Below are 13,112 nucleotides of genomic sequence, written 5' to 3'. Positions count from 1 at the left end.
TTCCAGAGGGAGCACGATTAAACCCCAAAAATTTCAAATAATATAGTGCACTCTGATGTAACATGTTGGTTTCAAGATGAAATCTTGGCTCACATAGATTTTCTACTCTCTCCAAACTGTTGTGTTTCAAAAGTGCATCAAAGTCACACAGTAGGAAAACTAATCTTTTCCTAGGAGAGTGTACTATCTAAATTATATGCTGGTATATTGCAGTGCATGGCAATGCCTGGCTAAGAGTATTGGCAAGTCTACTTGTGGGAATGAGAAGTAGGCCTTTGAAATGCTTCATTCATAAAAAGTGTGTTGTTAGATTCAACTTTGTTTGCACACAATCCTATTCCACTTGTAGAACCTGTCTAACATGAACATTACTGGGGCTATCAATTTATTATTGACAGATGTGTATAATTTCACTACATTTTGGTCTCCATGCACAAGAGACACACACCTGCAGGCATAACTCGGATGGTATTAACATGGGGTCAGGAAGGGTTATGTGAAGTTTTGTGTACCCTGGGAAGATTCAAGATTTTTCTTTGTGCAGAGCATCATTTTTTGCAACTGAATAGACCCACACCTGTAGGTCGAGACGCAATCTTAAGAACTCGACTCCTGTCTAATGGTGAATCACTAGGTTACTGTGTATTATACTGTGTATTATATTTCGTGTCTTAAGATCTTAATTAGGCAAAAATGTAAACACTAGAAAAACATCTGCCATGTTGCATGGCAAGCAGCTCAAACAATGTGCTACTCCATGTAGAACACTAGGATATTGAAAGAGACAGCACATACTTCTACAAATATAAAGTAGGGGCAACAATGTGATGTAAAAAAGTGAAAGAGCACATGCAAAAAGATATTTGCCTGGAATTGGTTACAGTAGCAGCAGCAACATGATCAGAGCTGCTTAAACCATGGAGTCTCAAATATTTTCTGGGAGGGGATGGGGATTAGAAATCTGAAGTACTCTTAAAAATGTGAAGTTTGTAGCTTTGTTTTCTTTCCAACTTTTGATATTTCCCAATGGAATGGGACGAGTGGACACGGATGCACTTTTTAGCCGCCGACATTCAGCCGTCGGTGGACACTTCGCCGCCACCGTTTCGGCCCTAAACTAGATAATTAGCATTGGGACCATGTACTTTTGTTTGACCACTCAATAAAGCGTTTTTATTCATTACTGGTTGCAGCCCCCTCCTTCTCTTCGGTAGTGCTCCGCCAAGGCCCCCCCTGGGACCATCCTTCCTTAATTAGCATTGGGGTTACAGGTTTTTACAGTTAGGGGGGGGTAAGGTTTTATGGGTAAGGTGACTGGGGTAAGGTTAGGGGCTTACTGTGACGCAGCGGGCCAGCAGCGAGATATCCCTGCGGCAAGGTAAGTGGCGGATAAATGCCAGTGGCGGCAGCGACTAAATGCCCAGGACCAGAGATGGAGAACCTTTTTAGGAGCAAGTGTCAAAACGCATAAAAAAAAAATAATTTTAAAACTTTTTCGCATGCCCAAAACGTTTGTTGTATTTTACATACATAAAAGAAACAGAATATAAACTGCAGTATTTGGTACTATTTTATTTGGCTCCTGCTTACTAAATTAGTGTGAAATTTGCTGCCGAATCTATTATAGTTTTAAATATTAGGTTGATAATTATTCCTCTTCAAAGTAACGCAAGCAGCACTGCTTTCACTTGTAAGTCTACCCCTTAAATCAGACTTGATTCATGGTAGAAAACAAACTTTCACAGGTGTAGGTAGATGAACAAATTGATACAATTGCCACTGCACATTTTTCAATGTACCAAACGTTACTGGCAAACTGTTCCAGGCTCTAGTGACCTCATCCTCCGCCTTTACATTTGATGGGGACATGGCCAATCGTTGACATTCCATTTCTTCAACATTCTTCTCTCAATTCAACAAACTTTACCTTCCAAATAAAACTAGCCTGACATTTCATTCATTCCATTTCAAAATTACTTCATTGAATCCAACCAAAGACATTGAGTTTTAAGTTTTTCAGCAGTACAGCATCAGGATATTTGAGACATTTTATGGTATTTTTGAGTTGCCTAAAGTCCGATGAAAACGTTGCCCCTGCAGCGGTCTTAATCGCAGATAAAACTTCCATATTCTGTGTTTCTAATCCTCCGTGAATTTCCACATCATCAGGAAGATTTTTCAGTTGAGGAAAATACTTCAAAGTATGGCTGTCCAAATCACGTTGAATTTTTTCTTTTTTTCTTTTATCAAAGGCCGTGATGTTATCTATCAGGATGTAAATTGTTTTCCCCAAACCTTGCAGTTTAACATTTAACTCATTCAAGTAAGTACAGAAATCAGTAAAAGCATCTAACTTGTCAGCCATGGTGTATCATTTACCTCCGGATAGGATTTTTTTTAAATTTTCCTCAATAAACAGTTTTATTTGTTAGAGAAATTCGACAAATCTTTCTAGGACAATGCCACAACTAAACCAACAGACATTGATGTTAATTCGATGTACGGTGGTTTGTTATTGTACGTCAAAGAACAAGCTTAATGCAACCATCATCTTTAACTGAAGGGAGACAATCTTCTAAAGGTTTTAATTACTTGTTTCTTCTGAAAACAAGTATCCATTTTTTATTTATTCTCATCAAATACGTGCTGTGCTACACCCTTCCCAGGTGAACTAATAATGTGTACTTTCTCCACAAAGAACATAAAGGTAAATGGTCAGTCCCGCTAATCGCTTTATAATCAAAGAGAAAGATTGTAAAACATCTCAAACATTTGGTCACTATATAAAAAAAAAATTCTCTTTAAATAGTCTTCATTAAACGCACAACAAATGTCACTACACTTTGGTACTAGGTGGGACAGCCCTTTTAACCATGGCAAGAAGCAATGGCCAAATAAATAGCTGTTACAAGTCTACAAAATTACAAACAAATACCTCCAAAATGATACAATATTAAAGGAAAGGGATTAATCACCAAGATCGCAGGGAGAGGTAAACAAGGCAAGAACAAATAATATATTGTTTTAGGAAATTACAAATGTGGCTTTTGAATTAGAGGGAGGAGGCGGCTTTTTTCAGTGCATTGAAGGCTTCTATGGCAGTGAGAAAATCACATGACACGGAGGGGCCGATTTATAGTTGGCCAACGGCAGTGGAGTCGTAGCGTAAACTCATTGCGTGGGCGCTACAGGGCGGGTTGCGACTTGGAAAAAAAAACATTACAGTTTACCCTGAGAGGAACAGGTTAGAAACAGACTCCAACATGGGATGCAAGTTCTGTTGAGCAGTCCAAAATGTCTTTGCTGGTTCAAGGGGTGGCATCAGTAAGTCCAAGACGTGGTGATCCCCCACAGGAACACAAGACCCGCTGAGCAAACATACAAGAGGCGGCGAGTACAAATAGGGTTACAAATTAAATCCACAGCTAGGGCCAGTACGGTGTGTGTCCGGTTGGTAAGCGTCAATGTCACTGAGATAGATCACCTATCCAAGTTTATATCATGAAGATGGTGGACGAGTATGCCAAGGACAAGGTATATACTATAAAATCACATTTAAGATCGTTAACAGGATGGCCGGATTTATGGTCCCAATCATATGATAACATTAATGATGCAGCCAATTCAGATAAAGAAAAATTAGGCAATATTTCTGCTGACCTCACTTCCTGTAACCTAGAATAAGCAATAAAACGAAAAGAGAGAATCCCATAACTGTTCTCTCACTGATCTGCTCTCATATTTCCAACAGAGCTACCTATATGGTTGCCAGGTGTCCGGTATTCACCTAGACAAGCCGGTAATTCTGCTGCCTGTCCGGTATAAAATTGGTGGTAATACCAGACACGTATGTGTCCGGTATTACCATTGTTGGGAACTTACGCTGGCAAGCACATGGGCTGGCACTGTGCTGAGACTGGAGGGCGGACAGTGGCCGGGCAATCAGAGGACAGCGGGGGCGGACAAAACATTGGGAGGAGGGGGGGGGAGAGATGATGATGGGGGCCAGCCTGGGGAGATAGGATAAGATCATGATGATGGGGGGCCAGGATGAGATGAGGATGGGGGGAGGTGGGGGTGTATTTTATGTATTGGGGAGGTGGGGGTATTTTGTATATGTATTCGGGGGCATGGGGGTCGCATCTTTTAACATTGTGTCCAGTATTTTTGGACACGCCACCTGGCAACCCTAGCTACCTACTAATAACTTTAATTTTTTCACATGTCATGGAAACTTACACAGAACATTTTAGAAACAACCCAGATATCTCTGGTATAAAGTTAACATTGCAGGAGCATGAAATAGCATTTACATGCAGATGACATCCTTTTCTTACTTGCTAAACCTGGTTTAAATGTGTTGCTGAATAGAAAGTGAAAAGATTTTTAATGCATCAAATTTGGAAACCTTGCGACAAGGTCAAGCGGCTAAACCTCAACTTTCCTTTTAAACGGAACTAAGAACAAATTACGTACTTGTTAATAAACTTAACATCTTAACTTTGTACCACTGCTCACTTGAAATAACATTTAGAACGTTTAACTTCATATTCTCTATAGAATGGTATGCCTATTTCAGATTAAATCTCTATTTTTTAAAGGATGTACAAAATGTGATCGTTATTTCATCTTTCAAAATAGTATCCATAGAACTAAAATATCTACCCTAATCCGATCATCCGGCTGATTTGATAATTATAACAACAAACTCTGGGTTCGAATAGAACAGGCGTACTTCAATGTTAATTGACTTGATTATATAGCATGGCTCCCTAATATTCACGGACCTACACTAGAGGGTCACCCAGTAGATACTACGTCATATGCTCTGGCACTCCTGGGGCCCAATAACGTTGTAGCTTCGTCATAACATTTGTGCTCGATTTTCAAGGGGAGATCACGTTCTGCGCTCCACGCGATTAATGAGGAAGTGGAATGGAAGGAGGATGACTCCTCACCTTACATCACCGGCGACAAAGCAATCAAGGGATCACTTCGGAGAAGCGGCAAGTGCTGGAGGGCCCGTGGCTCTTTCAACACTTAATGGGTTAATATGCCCTCCTTTCCTTCAACGGTGTCTCTTATTTACCATTATCTGCCTTTCCTCCCAGACTGGGTTTCTCACTAACAGCAGACCAGAATTCTACATATTGTGATGTCTTTTACAGGATATCCTTAAAACATTTGAATATTTTCAATACTAAAAATATGCAACAGAGTGGAGTTACACATAGATTAAGCATTTCTTATATTCCTCTGATAACTGTAAACAAATGAAACAGAAAACTAAATTTGTTGCGTCATGTGGCAACATCCAAGCTTCATGTAAAATGCAGGGTTAAGTCCTTTACCCCTATGCCTGGGAACATTTTTGGGAAAGCATTAGACAGAGGAATGGAAAACACCAGCAAAATATCAATAGCCATCAGAAATCGTATACAATCCTAATTAGAAGAAACCTTACACCTCAAACTTTATTCACATTCTTCCAATGTATGCTGCAGGAAAAAATACCAAGTTGGGTTCATGTACCATATTTGGCTGGGCTGTATTTTTATCCAGTAATTCTTCAGCCATAATAGATTTAATAAAAACCATGTTTATGTTCGCATCCATACTGTAGGGCCTTTTTTTAGGGAAAGAGCTAGAAATTAATTCTTCCCTCACAAAAAGGTACTGCTCACCCAATTTCTGAGACAAAATGGTCAGTTGCTTCATTCTGGAAGGAATCTTTTGCTCCCCAGTGGCAATACATGGGACAGTAGGAGCATAGTAAAAATTACTTCTGTTAATTGACAATAAGCATGTTTGAACATAACTGGCGACCTATGATGCAATACTAACAAGGTCTAAAGCAGGGGTGGCCAACTCCAGTCTTCAGGGCCACCACAGAGGCCAGATATTAGGGATATCCCTGCTTCAGCACAGGTGGCTCAGTCAGAATGATTGAGCCACCTGTGCTGAAGCAGGGATATCCTTAAAACCTGACCTGATGGTGGCCCTTGAGGACTGTAGTTGGACACTCCTGGTCTAAAATTTACTTTTAAAGCATCTTCTGCAACTTGCATAATGACCAAATTGTTTACACCCCCCCTTGAATGTTGTGTAAGCGCTCCATTTGTTGCACTCGGTTCCTGCCTTTTTTATTGTTATGCAGCCTTTAAAATAATAGTAAAATAAATAAAATAAGGCCGAGCGGCTCAGGAACAAATGTGTGTAGGTGAGATAAATCAACTCGAGGGATTAGGAAGCAAAATCCTACAGTACATTTCTTACTAGTGCAAAAACTCATTTTGTCAAGTTTCTGAAATGTAATCTTAAATTGATATGTTGAAGCCTAATGAACAATACATACTAAAATTTACAGATTAGGGTCATTCTTAATTAATAAAAAGAAATGTTCCTTTGGGGTGGAAACAAATACAATTAGTATATGGATTAACCACTTCAGTGTTTCAAGACCTTGCAACACATTGCTCTTTGTAAATCTGCAGTTCCTTTTACACTAGTTAAGGAACAAATTACAGGTACTCATGTGTAGCAGGTTAAACACAAAATGGTTTTCTGGTAGTCGGATACATGTTCAGACAACAACACAGGTCACATAAAGTTCAAGATATGTGTCAGGTCAGGAGCTGTCCCCCAAAGCAGAAAATAAAATGGTGATGTTATATGTATTACTTACGGCAGATCGAGCAGCACTTCGCCTTGGTTCTGCTTTTCACCATTTAGCATCATTAAAGCCCCTTGAGACTGCTGGAAAGGCTGCTGGCCTATTTTCCCTTTTCCCTTGATCTTCTGCATTTTTTCATTGCCACATGTTCCCACTCCCCATAAAACTGGGATATATGAACAGAGCTGTTGGGAAAGAAGTTGTGAATGTTACAGAACTTGTTTTGACAACACATTTGCTTATTCATTTATTTGGGGTGGGGCGGGGGGTTGCGTTTTTATTTTCACATAAGCATATTCCAGTCTACTCAATAGCAATACATTGAATATCCTGATAGATATATCAGTTGTGTAGTATTAGATACTACTTACTGTTTCTCCCCCCTCCACTCCCCCACACACACTATGTCCTTTATAATGAGTTGCAATGCATTGAGCTTCCTTGGGTTGCTATAGCAACCATTTACAAAGGCACAGCACTTTTAGGCGGCCATATTGTGAACCCAGGAATATAATATAGATAATTACATATCCTTAAAGACAAGCAACAGCTGCATCTATTGAACCAACCCCCCTCCCCCCAAATGTGCAAATTATAATGCCACTTTAAGAACAATACATCCAGGAAATATATTGTACATCGGTCAAACATATTGAAGTATGTGCTTGAAATAGACATTAAATGTTACTATAGTTACTTATATCGCAAGCTCTACCATAGTGAATGGTCCCTGCAGCATTTTTAAACTGCATAGTGAGGCGGACATGCAACTACCGTATTTCCTCGATTCTAAGACGCACTTTTTTTCCCAATTTCACATCTCTGAAATAGGGGTGCGTTTTAGAATCGATGTACTAAAAAAAAAAAAAAAAAAAAAACCTGCTTGGGGGCGCTGCAGACGGAGGGCGTGCAGCTTTCAGCGTTTTAACAAAAAGCGCGGTAGCCGTCTGCTTGAACCACGGCCCCCCGCCCACTCTCCCCCTTGTCTCAGTTGGTTGCTTGAAGTGCTGGCCCCCCCTCTGCGACCCACAGCAGTGCGGCTGTAGCGGCACCACCAGCTGACCGTCCCTGACTGCTACTCACAGCTTCCAGCCCCACGAGCCCTCTGCTACTCACAGCTTCCAGCCCTCTGCTACTCACAGCATCCAGCCCTCTGCTACTCACAGCATCCAGCCCTCTGCTACTCACAGCTTCCAGCCCTCTGCTACTCACAGCATCCAGCCCTCTGCTACTCACAGCATCCAGCCCTCTGCTACTCACAGCATCCAGCCCTCTGCTACTCACAGCATCCAGCCCTCTGCTACTCACAGCTTCCAGCCCTCTGCTACTCACAGCTTCCAGCCCTCTGCTACTCACAGCATCCAGCCCTCTGCTACTCACAGCATCCAGCCCTCTGCTACTCACAGCTTCCAGCCCTCTGCTACTCACAGCTTCCAGCCCTCTGCTACTCACAGCATCCAGCTCTCTGCTACTCACAGCATCCAGCCCTCTCCTACTCACAGCTTCCAGCCCTCTGCTACTCACAGCTTCCAGCCCTCTGCTACTCACAGCTTCCAGCCCTCTGCTACTCACAGCTTCCAGCCCTCTGCTACTCACAGCATCCAGCCCTCTGCTACTCACAGCTTCCAGCCCTCTGCTACTCACAGCTTCCAGCCCTCTGCTACTCACAGCTTCCAGCCCTCTGCTACTCACAGCTTCCAGCCCTCTGCTACTCACAGCTTCCAGCCCCATGAACCCTTCGCCCCCCCTCTGCTACTCACAGCTTCCTGCCCCATGAACCCTCCACTACTCACAGCTTCCAGCCCCATGAACCCTCCGCCCCCCCTCTGCTACTCACAGCTTCCTGCCCCATGAACCCTCCACTACTCAGCTTCCAGCCCCATGAACCCTCCGCCCCCCCCCTGCTACTCACAGCTTCCAGCCCCATGAACCCTCCGCCCCCCCCTCTGCTACTCACAGCTTCCAGCCCCATGAACCCTCGCCCCCCCCCCCCCCTCTGCTACTCACAGCTTCGGCTGCCAGCCCCACGAGCCCTCCGACCCCTCCCTTGTCTCTGTCACTCTGTGTGTGTATGTGTCTCTCTCTGTGTGATTCTCTGTCACTCTGTGTGTGTATGTGTCTCTCTCTGTGTGATTCTATCACTCTGTGTGTGTATGTGTCTCTGTGTATGTGTGTGTCTCTGTCACTCTGTGTGTGTGTGTGTGTCTCTCTCTGTGTGATTCTCTGTTACTCTGTGTGTGTGTGTGTCTCTGTCACTCTGTGTGTGTGTATGTGTCTCTCTCTGTGTGATTCTCTGTTACTCTGTGTGTGTATGTGTCTCTCTCTGTGTGATCCTCTGTCACTCTGTGTGTGTATGTGTCTCTCTGTGTGATTCTCTGTTACTCTGTGTGTGTATGTGTCTCTCTCTGTGTGATCCTCTGTCACTCTGTGTGTGTATGTGTCTCTCTGTGTGATTCTCTGTCACTCTGTGTGTGTGTGTGTGTATGTGTCTCTGTGTGATTCTGTCACTCTGTGTGTGTGTACTGTATGTGTCTCTCTCTGTGTGTCTGTTAATCTGTGTGTGTTTGTGTATGTGTCTCTGTGTGTGTTTGTCTCTGTCACTCTGTGTGTGTGTGTATGTGTCTCTCTCTGTGTGACTCTGTGTGTGTTTGTGTATGTGTGTGTGTCCCTGTCACTCTGTGTTTGTGTATGTGTCTCTATGTGTGTCCCCCTCCCCACCACTGTCTCCCTTCCCCCTCCCCATCCACTGTCTCCCTCCCACCCTCCCCATCCACTGTCTCCCTCCCACCCTCCCCATCCACTGTCTCCCTCCCACCCTCCCCATCCACTGTCTCCCTCCCACCCTCCCCATCCACTGTCTCCCTCCCACCCTCCCCATCCACTGTTACCCTCCCCCCCTCCCCTCCACTGTCTCCCTCCCCCCCTCCCCTCCACTGTCTCCCTCCCCCCCTCCCCTCCACTGTCTCCCTCCCCCCTCCCCTCCACTGTCTCCCTCCCCTCCACTGTCTCCCTCCCCTCCACTGTCTCCCTCCCCTCCTCCCCTCCACTGTCTCCCTCCCCTCCACTGTCTCCATTCTTCCCCATCCCCTTCTCCCCCATCCCCTTCTACCCCCATCCCTCCATTCCCTCCTTTCTCCCCCCCTTCCCTCCTTTCTCCCCTCCTTCCCCCCTTTCCCACCTCCTTCCATCCTTTCCCCCCCCTTCCCTCCTTTCCCCCCCTTCCCTCCTTTCTCTCCCCACCTTCCCTCCTTTCTCTCCCCACCTTCCCTCCTTTCTCTCCCCCCCTTCCCTCCTTTCTCTCCCCCCTTCCCTCCTTTCTCTCCCCCCCTTCCCTCCTTTCTCTCCTTCCTCCCCCCATCCATTCTCTCTCTGCTCATCCGATACTGTCTCTCTCTCTCCCCATTCTGTGTCTGCCTCTCTCTAGTGCAGATAAATGTATGCTACTGTTTGCTTAAAAAAAAAAAAAAATCTGCACATTTAATATATTGGTTTTTTTTTTCCCACAATTTTTTTATTAAATCAAGGGTGCGTCTTAGAATCGATGGTGTCTTAGAATCGAGGAAATAGGGTAGTTACAAAACACCTTATCCAAGGAGGTCCATGATCATGAAGAATCTGGTATCTTGGCAGGTATGCTTTCACATAATAATGACAAATACATTGTTTTACCAAGAGCTGTTTTATGATAAAGAAACATAACCTAGAATATCAATGAATTCAATTTCTGGGGGGAAAAAACAAAACAAAAAAAAACAATTTTTTTTTTACTGAAATTTAGTACGGTGTATTTATTTGCAGAATAATGTTTTAAAATGGTCACATACTTCATTATATTATGTGCAGGAAAACTCCCAAGAGGCATTTAAAAGAACTCATTATTGGCACCTATAGGGAAGGCTGATGCCCTCGCCTGCCATCTTTGATTTTGGCAAAAAAAAATATTAAACCCGTTTGAGGACAGATTAAAAACATTTCAGGATCATGTCAAATCACTTGAGTATTATTTTAAAACAACAAATATACCAAATAAAAATCATGCACTGAAAAGGGATTAGTCTTTTATAGTTCCACACATTTACTGCAAATACTTTATTACGATTCTTCCCCATCTACCCCAAAGGAACCAAAAAAGTGTCTCTCAAGAATAAGGCCACGGAGTTACTCGAGGCCGGCGTCTTACACATACAACACTGCACCACGGGAGCTGCAGGCAGTATGAGACACTAGTGAAGGACGAGAGAGTGGATCAGTAATCATTGTTCAGAAAATGCCGAAAAACTATTTAAGATTAAAATGGTTTAGCTTTATTTGAAGGCAGGTAACACCCCTGGCAGCCCCATTGACACAGAAAAGGCTAAAATATTGCTTTGCATTGTTAAAAAAACAGACTTCTAAAGTACTAGATTAGAGCTATAAAAAAAAAAAAAGAATCTAACAAAACAAACAAAAAAAAGCACTGATTCCATTATAAAGAGACAGGAGGACGTTATATTTGATTAGTGATACATGTGGTACCACTGCAAGGCGGAAGTGGTGTAGCTTGCCTATAAACAGGTTCCGTAACTGGAAAAGGATCACTGTGGCTTACAAGAACACAAAATAAAGGAGTATTCCAAGGACAGAAGTGTCTTACATGGGTGTTAAGTAACACTGAATTTATCCTGGTTTATATAGCTACAGTTTCATATTCTGCTGAGAAAATTATATTTCAACCCCATTTTATGTTTGCGGGTTACAGTAGACATTCAATAATGTGAACAATTCTATTATGGAGGGTGCACAAGAACAAAATAGGAAGCTGAAACGAAGGGTTGCAGGCACAAATATGCTATGGTGTGTAAAATGGTTATCAATGTGCAAGCCTGCAATGTGCATGGTACATTAAAAACAGAAATGTGCTGGTCCCGTGGCTTGATATTCAGAATCAGGCCACGGACATGCTCAGTAAGTAAAAGACACACTGTATGCTCATTTGCATGTCAACATCAGGAAATTGAAAATGTCAAGTTCAAACACTTTCTCATGTTCCTGAGACTGAAACCGGCTAATGAAATGAAGAAAACAATAACACGATATATATTTCAATCCTCTGTTGTGTTTCTTAAGCTTGGCAAGAAAGTCACACAAAATGTGTTAATATTTGTGCGACTCAAGGACTCGTACAGACCATACAAGCGAGAAAGTAAATGAATACATCGCTGAGAACATATTGTTGCCTTCATTACACTATATGGAAGAGGTACAGCTAAACCCCGTTATAACGCGATTCGGTTATAACGCGGTTTTCCCGTGGCTCCCGTTTTTAAAAAAAAAAAAAATTAAAATTTTTTTTTTCTGCACACTGCACACACTGCACACACTGCACACACTGCACACACTGCACACACTCACTGCACACACACTGCTCATTGCTCACACTGCCACACTGCACACACACTGCACACACACTGCACACACACTGCACACTGCACACACACTGCTCATTGCTCACACTGCACACACTGCACATTGCTCACACTGCACACACTGACACACTGCACACACACTGTACACTGCACACACACTCCTCATTGCTCACACTGCACACACTGACACACTGCACACACACTCACACACACTTACAGACACTCACAGACACTTACGCACACTCACACACACCCACGCACACTTACGCACACTCACGCACACTCACGCACACTTAGACACACTTAGACACTCACAGACACTCACAGACACACACACACTTACACACACTTACACACACACTCAGACACTTACACACACTCACAGACACTTACACACACTCACACCCACATACACACACCCATATACACACACACACACTTTCTCTCCCATATATACATACACACACACACTCTCTCACTCTACACAGACGGGGGATGGGGTCGGAGCAGAGGAAAGGCCGCGACCAGCACCACCACCCGCTCCCCCCCCTCCTGCCGCGCAGGCAGCGGGAGCGCCAGGGACAGCGGTGGGGAGAAGAAACCCCCGCTACCACCTCCATGCAGGCAGCGGGATCTGAGGTAAGCGGCGACCTGAGGGACATCCCCGCTCCCATCTCCTGCCCCGCGGCCTGTCCCGCGGTGACAGGGGGAAGCGGGGACAGGAGGGACATCCCCGCTCCCATCTCCTGCCCCGCGGCCTGTCCCGCGGCGACAGGGGGAAGCGGGGACAGGAGGGACATCCCCGCTCCCATCTCCTGCCCCGCGGCCTGTCCCGCGGTGACAGGGGGAAGCGGGGAGCGGAAGGAACATGCCCGCTCCCATCTCCTGTCCCGCGGGATGAATATGCGCTAAAGCGCGGCGGCCATTTTTTTTCTCGCGACCCCGTTAGTAACGCGGTGGTCTCGGGGTGGACCCCGAGACCCGCGTTATAACGGGGTTTAGCTGTACATACTTAGACACAAATATAAAAATGA

At 44.2% G+C, this 13,112-nt stretch overlaps 1 protein-coding gene across 6 annotated transcripts in view; it reads right to left on the bottom strand.

Annotated features, from left to right (window-relative positions):
* SLF1 (SMC5/6 complex localization factor 1) overlaps positions 1-13,112 on the bottom strand; it is a 144,614-nt gene that overhangs the window by 27,661 nt on the left and 103,841 nt on the right. For all 6 annotated transcript variants that reach the window (XM_075593191.1, XM_075593186.1, XM_075593214.1 and 3 more), the window contains one exon: positions 6,686-6,858. In XM_075593191.1, coding sequence (XP_075449306.1) covers positions 6,686-6,858 — 173 coding nt within the window. The remainder of the gene's footprint in view (positions 1-6,685; positions 6,859-13,112) is intronic.

The sequence above is a fragment of the Ascaphus truei genome, chromosome 1 (assembly GCF_040206685.1).
Source record: "Ascaphus truei isolate aAscTru1 chromosome 1, aAscTru1.hap1, whole genome shotgun sequence".
In the NCBI taxonomy this organism is placed as follows: Eukaryota; Metazoa; Chordata; class Amphibia; order Anura; family Ascaphidae; genus Ascaphus; species Ascaphus truei.
The sequence above is the reverse complement of the archived record's forward strand: the minus strand, read 5'-3'. Positions and strand labels throughout refer to the sequence as shown.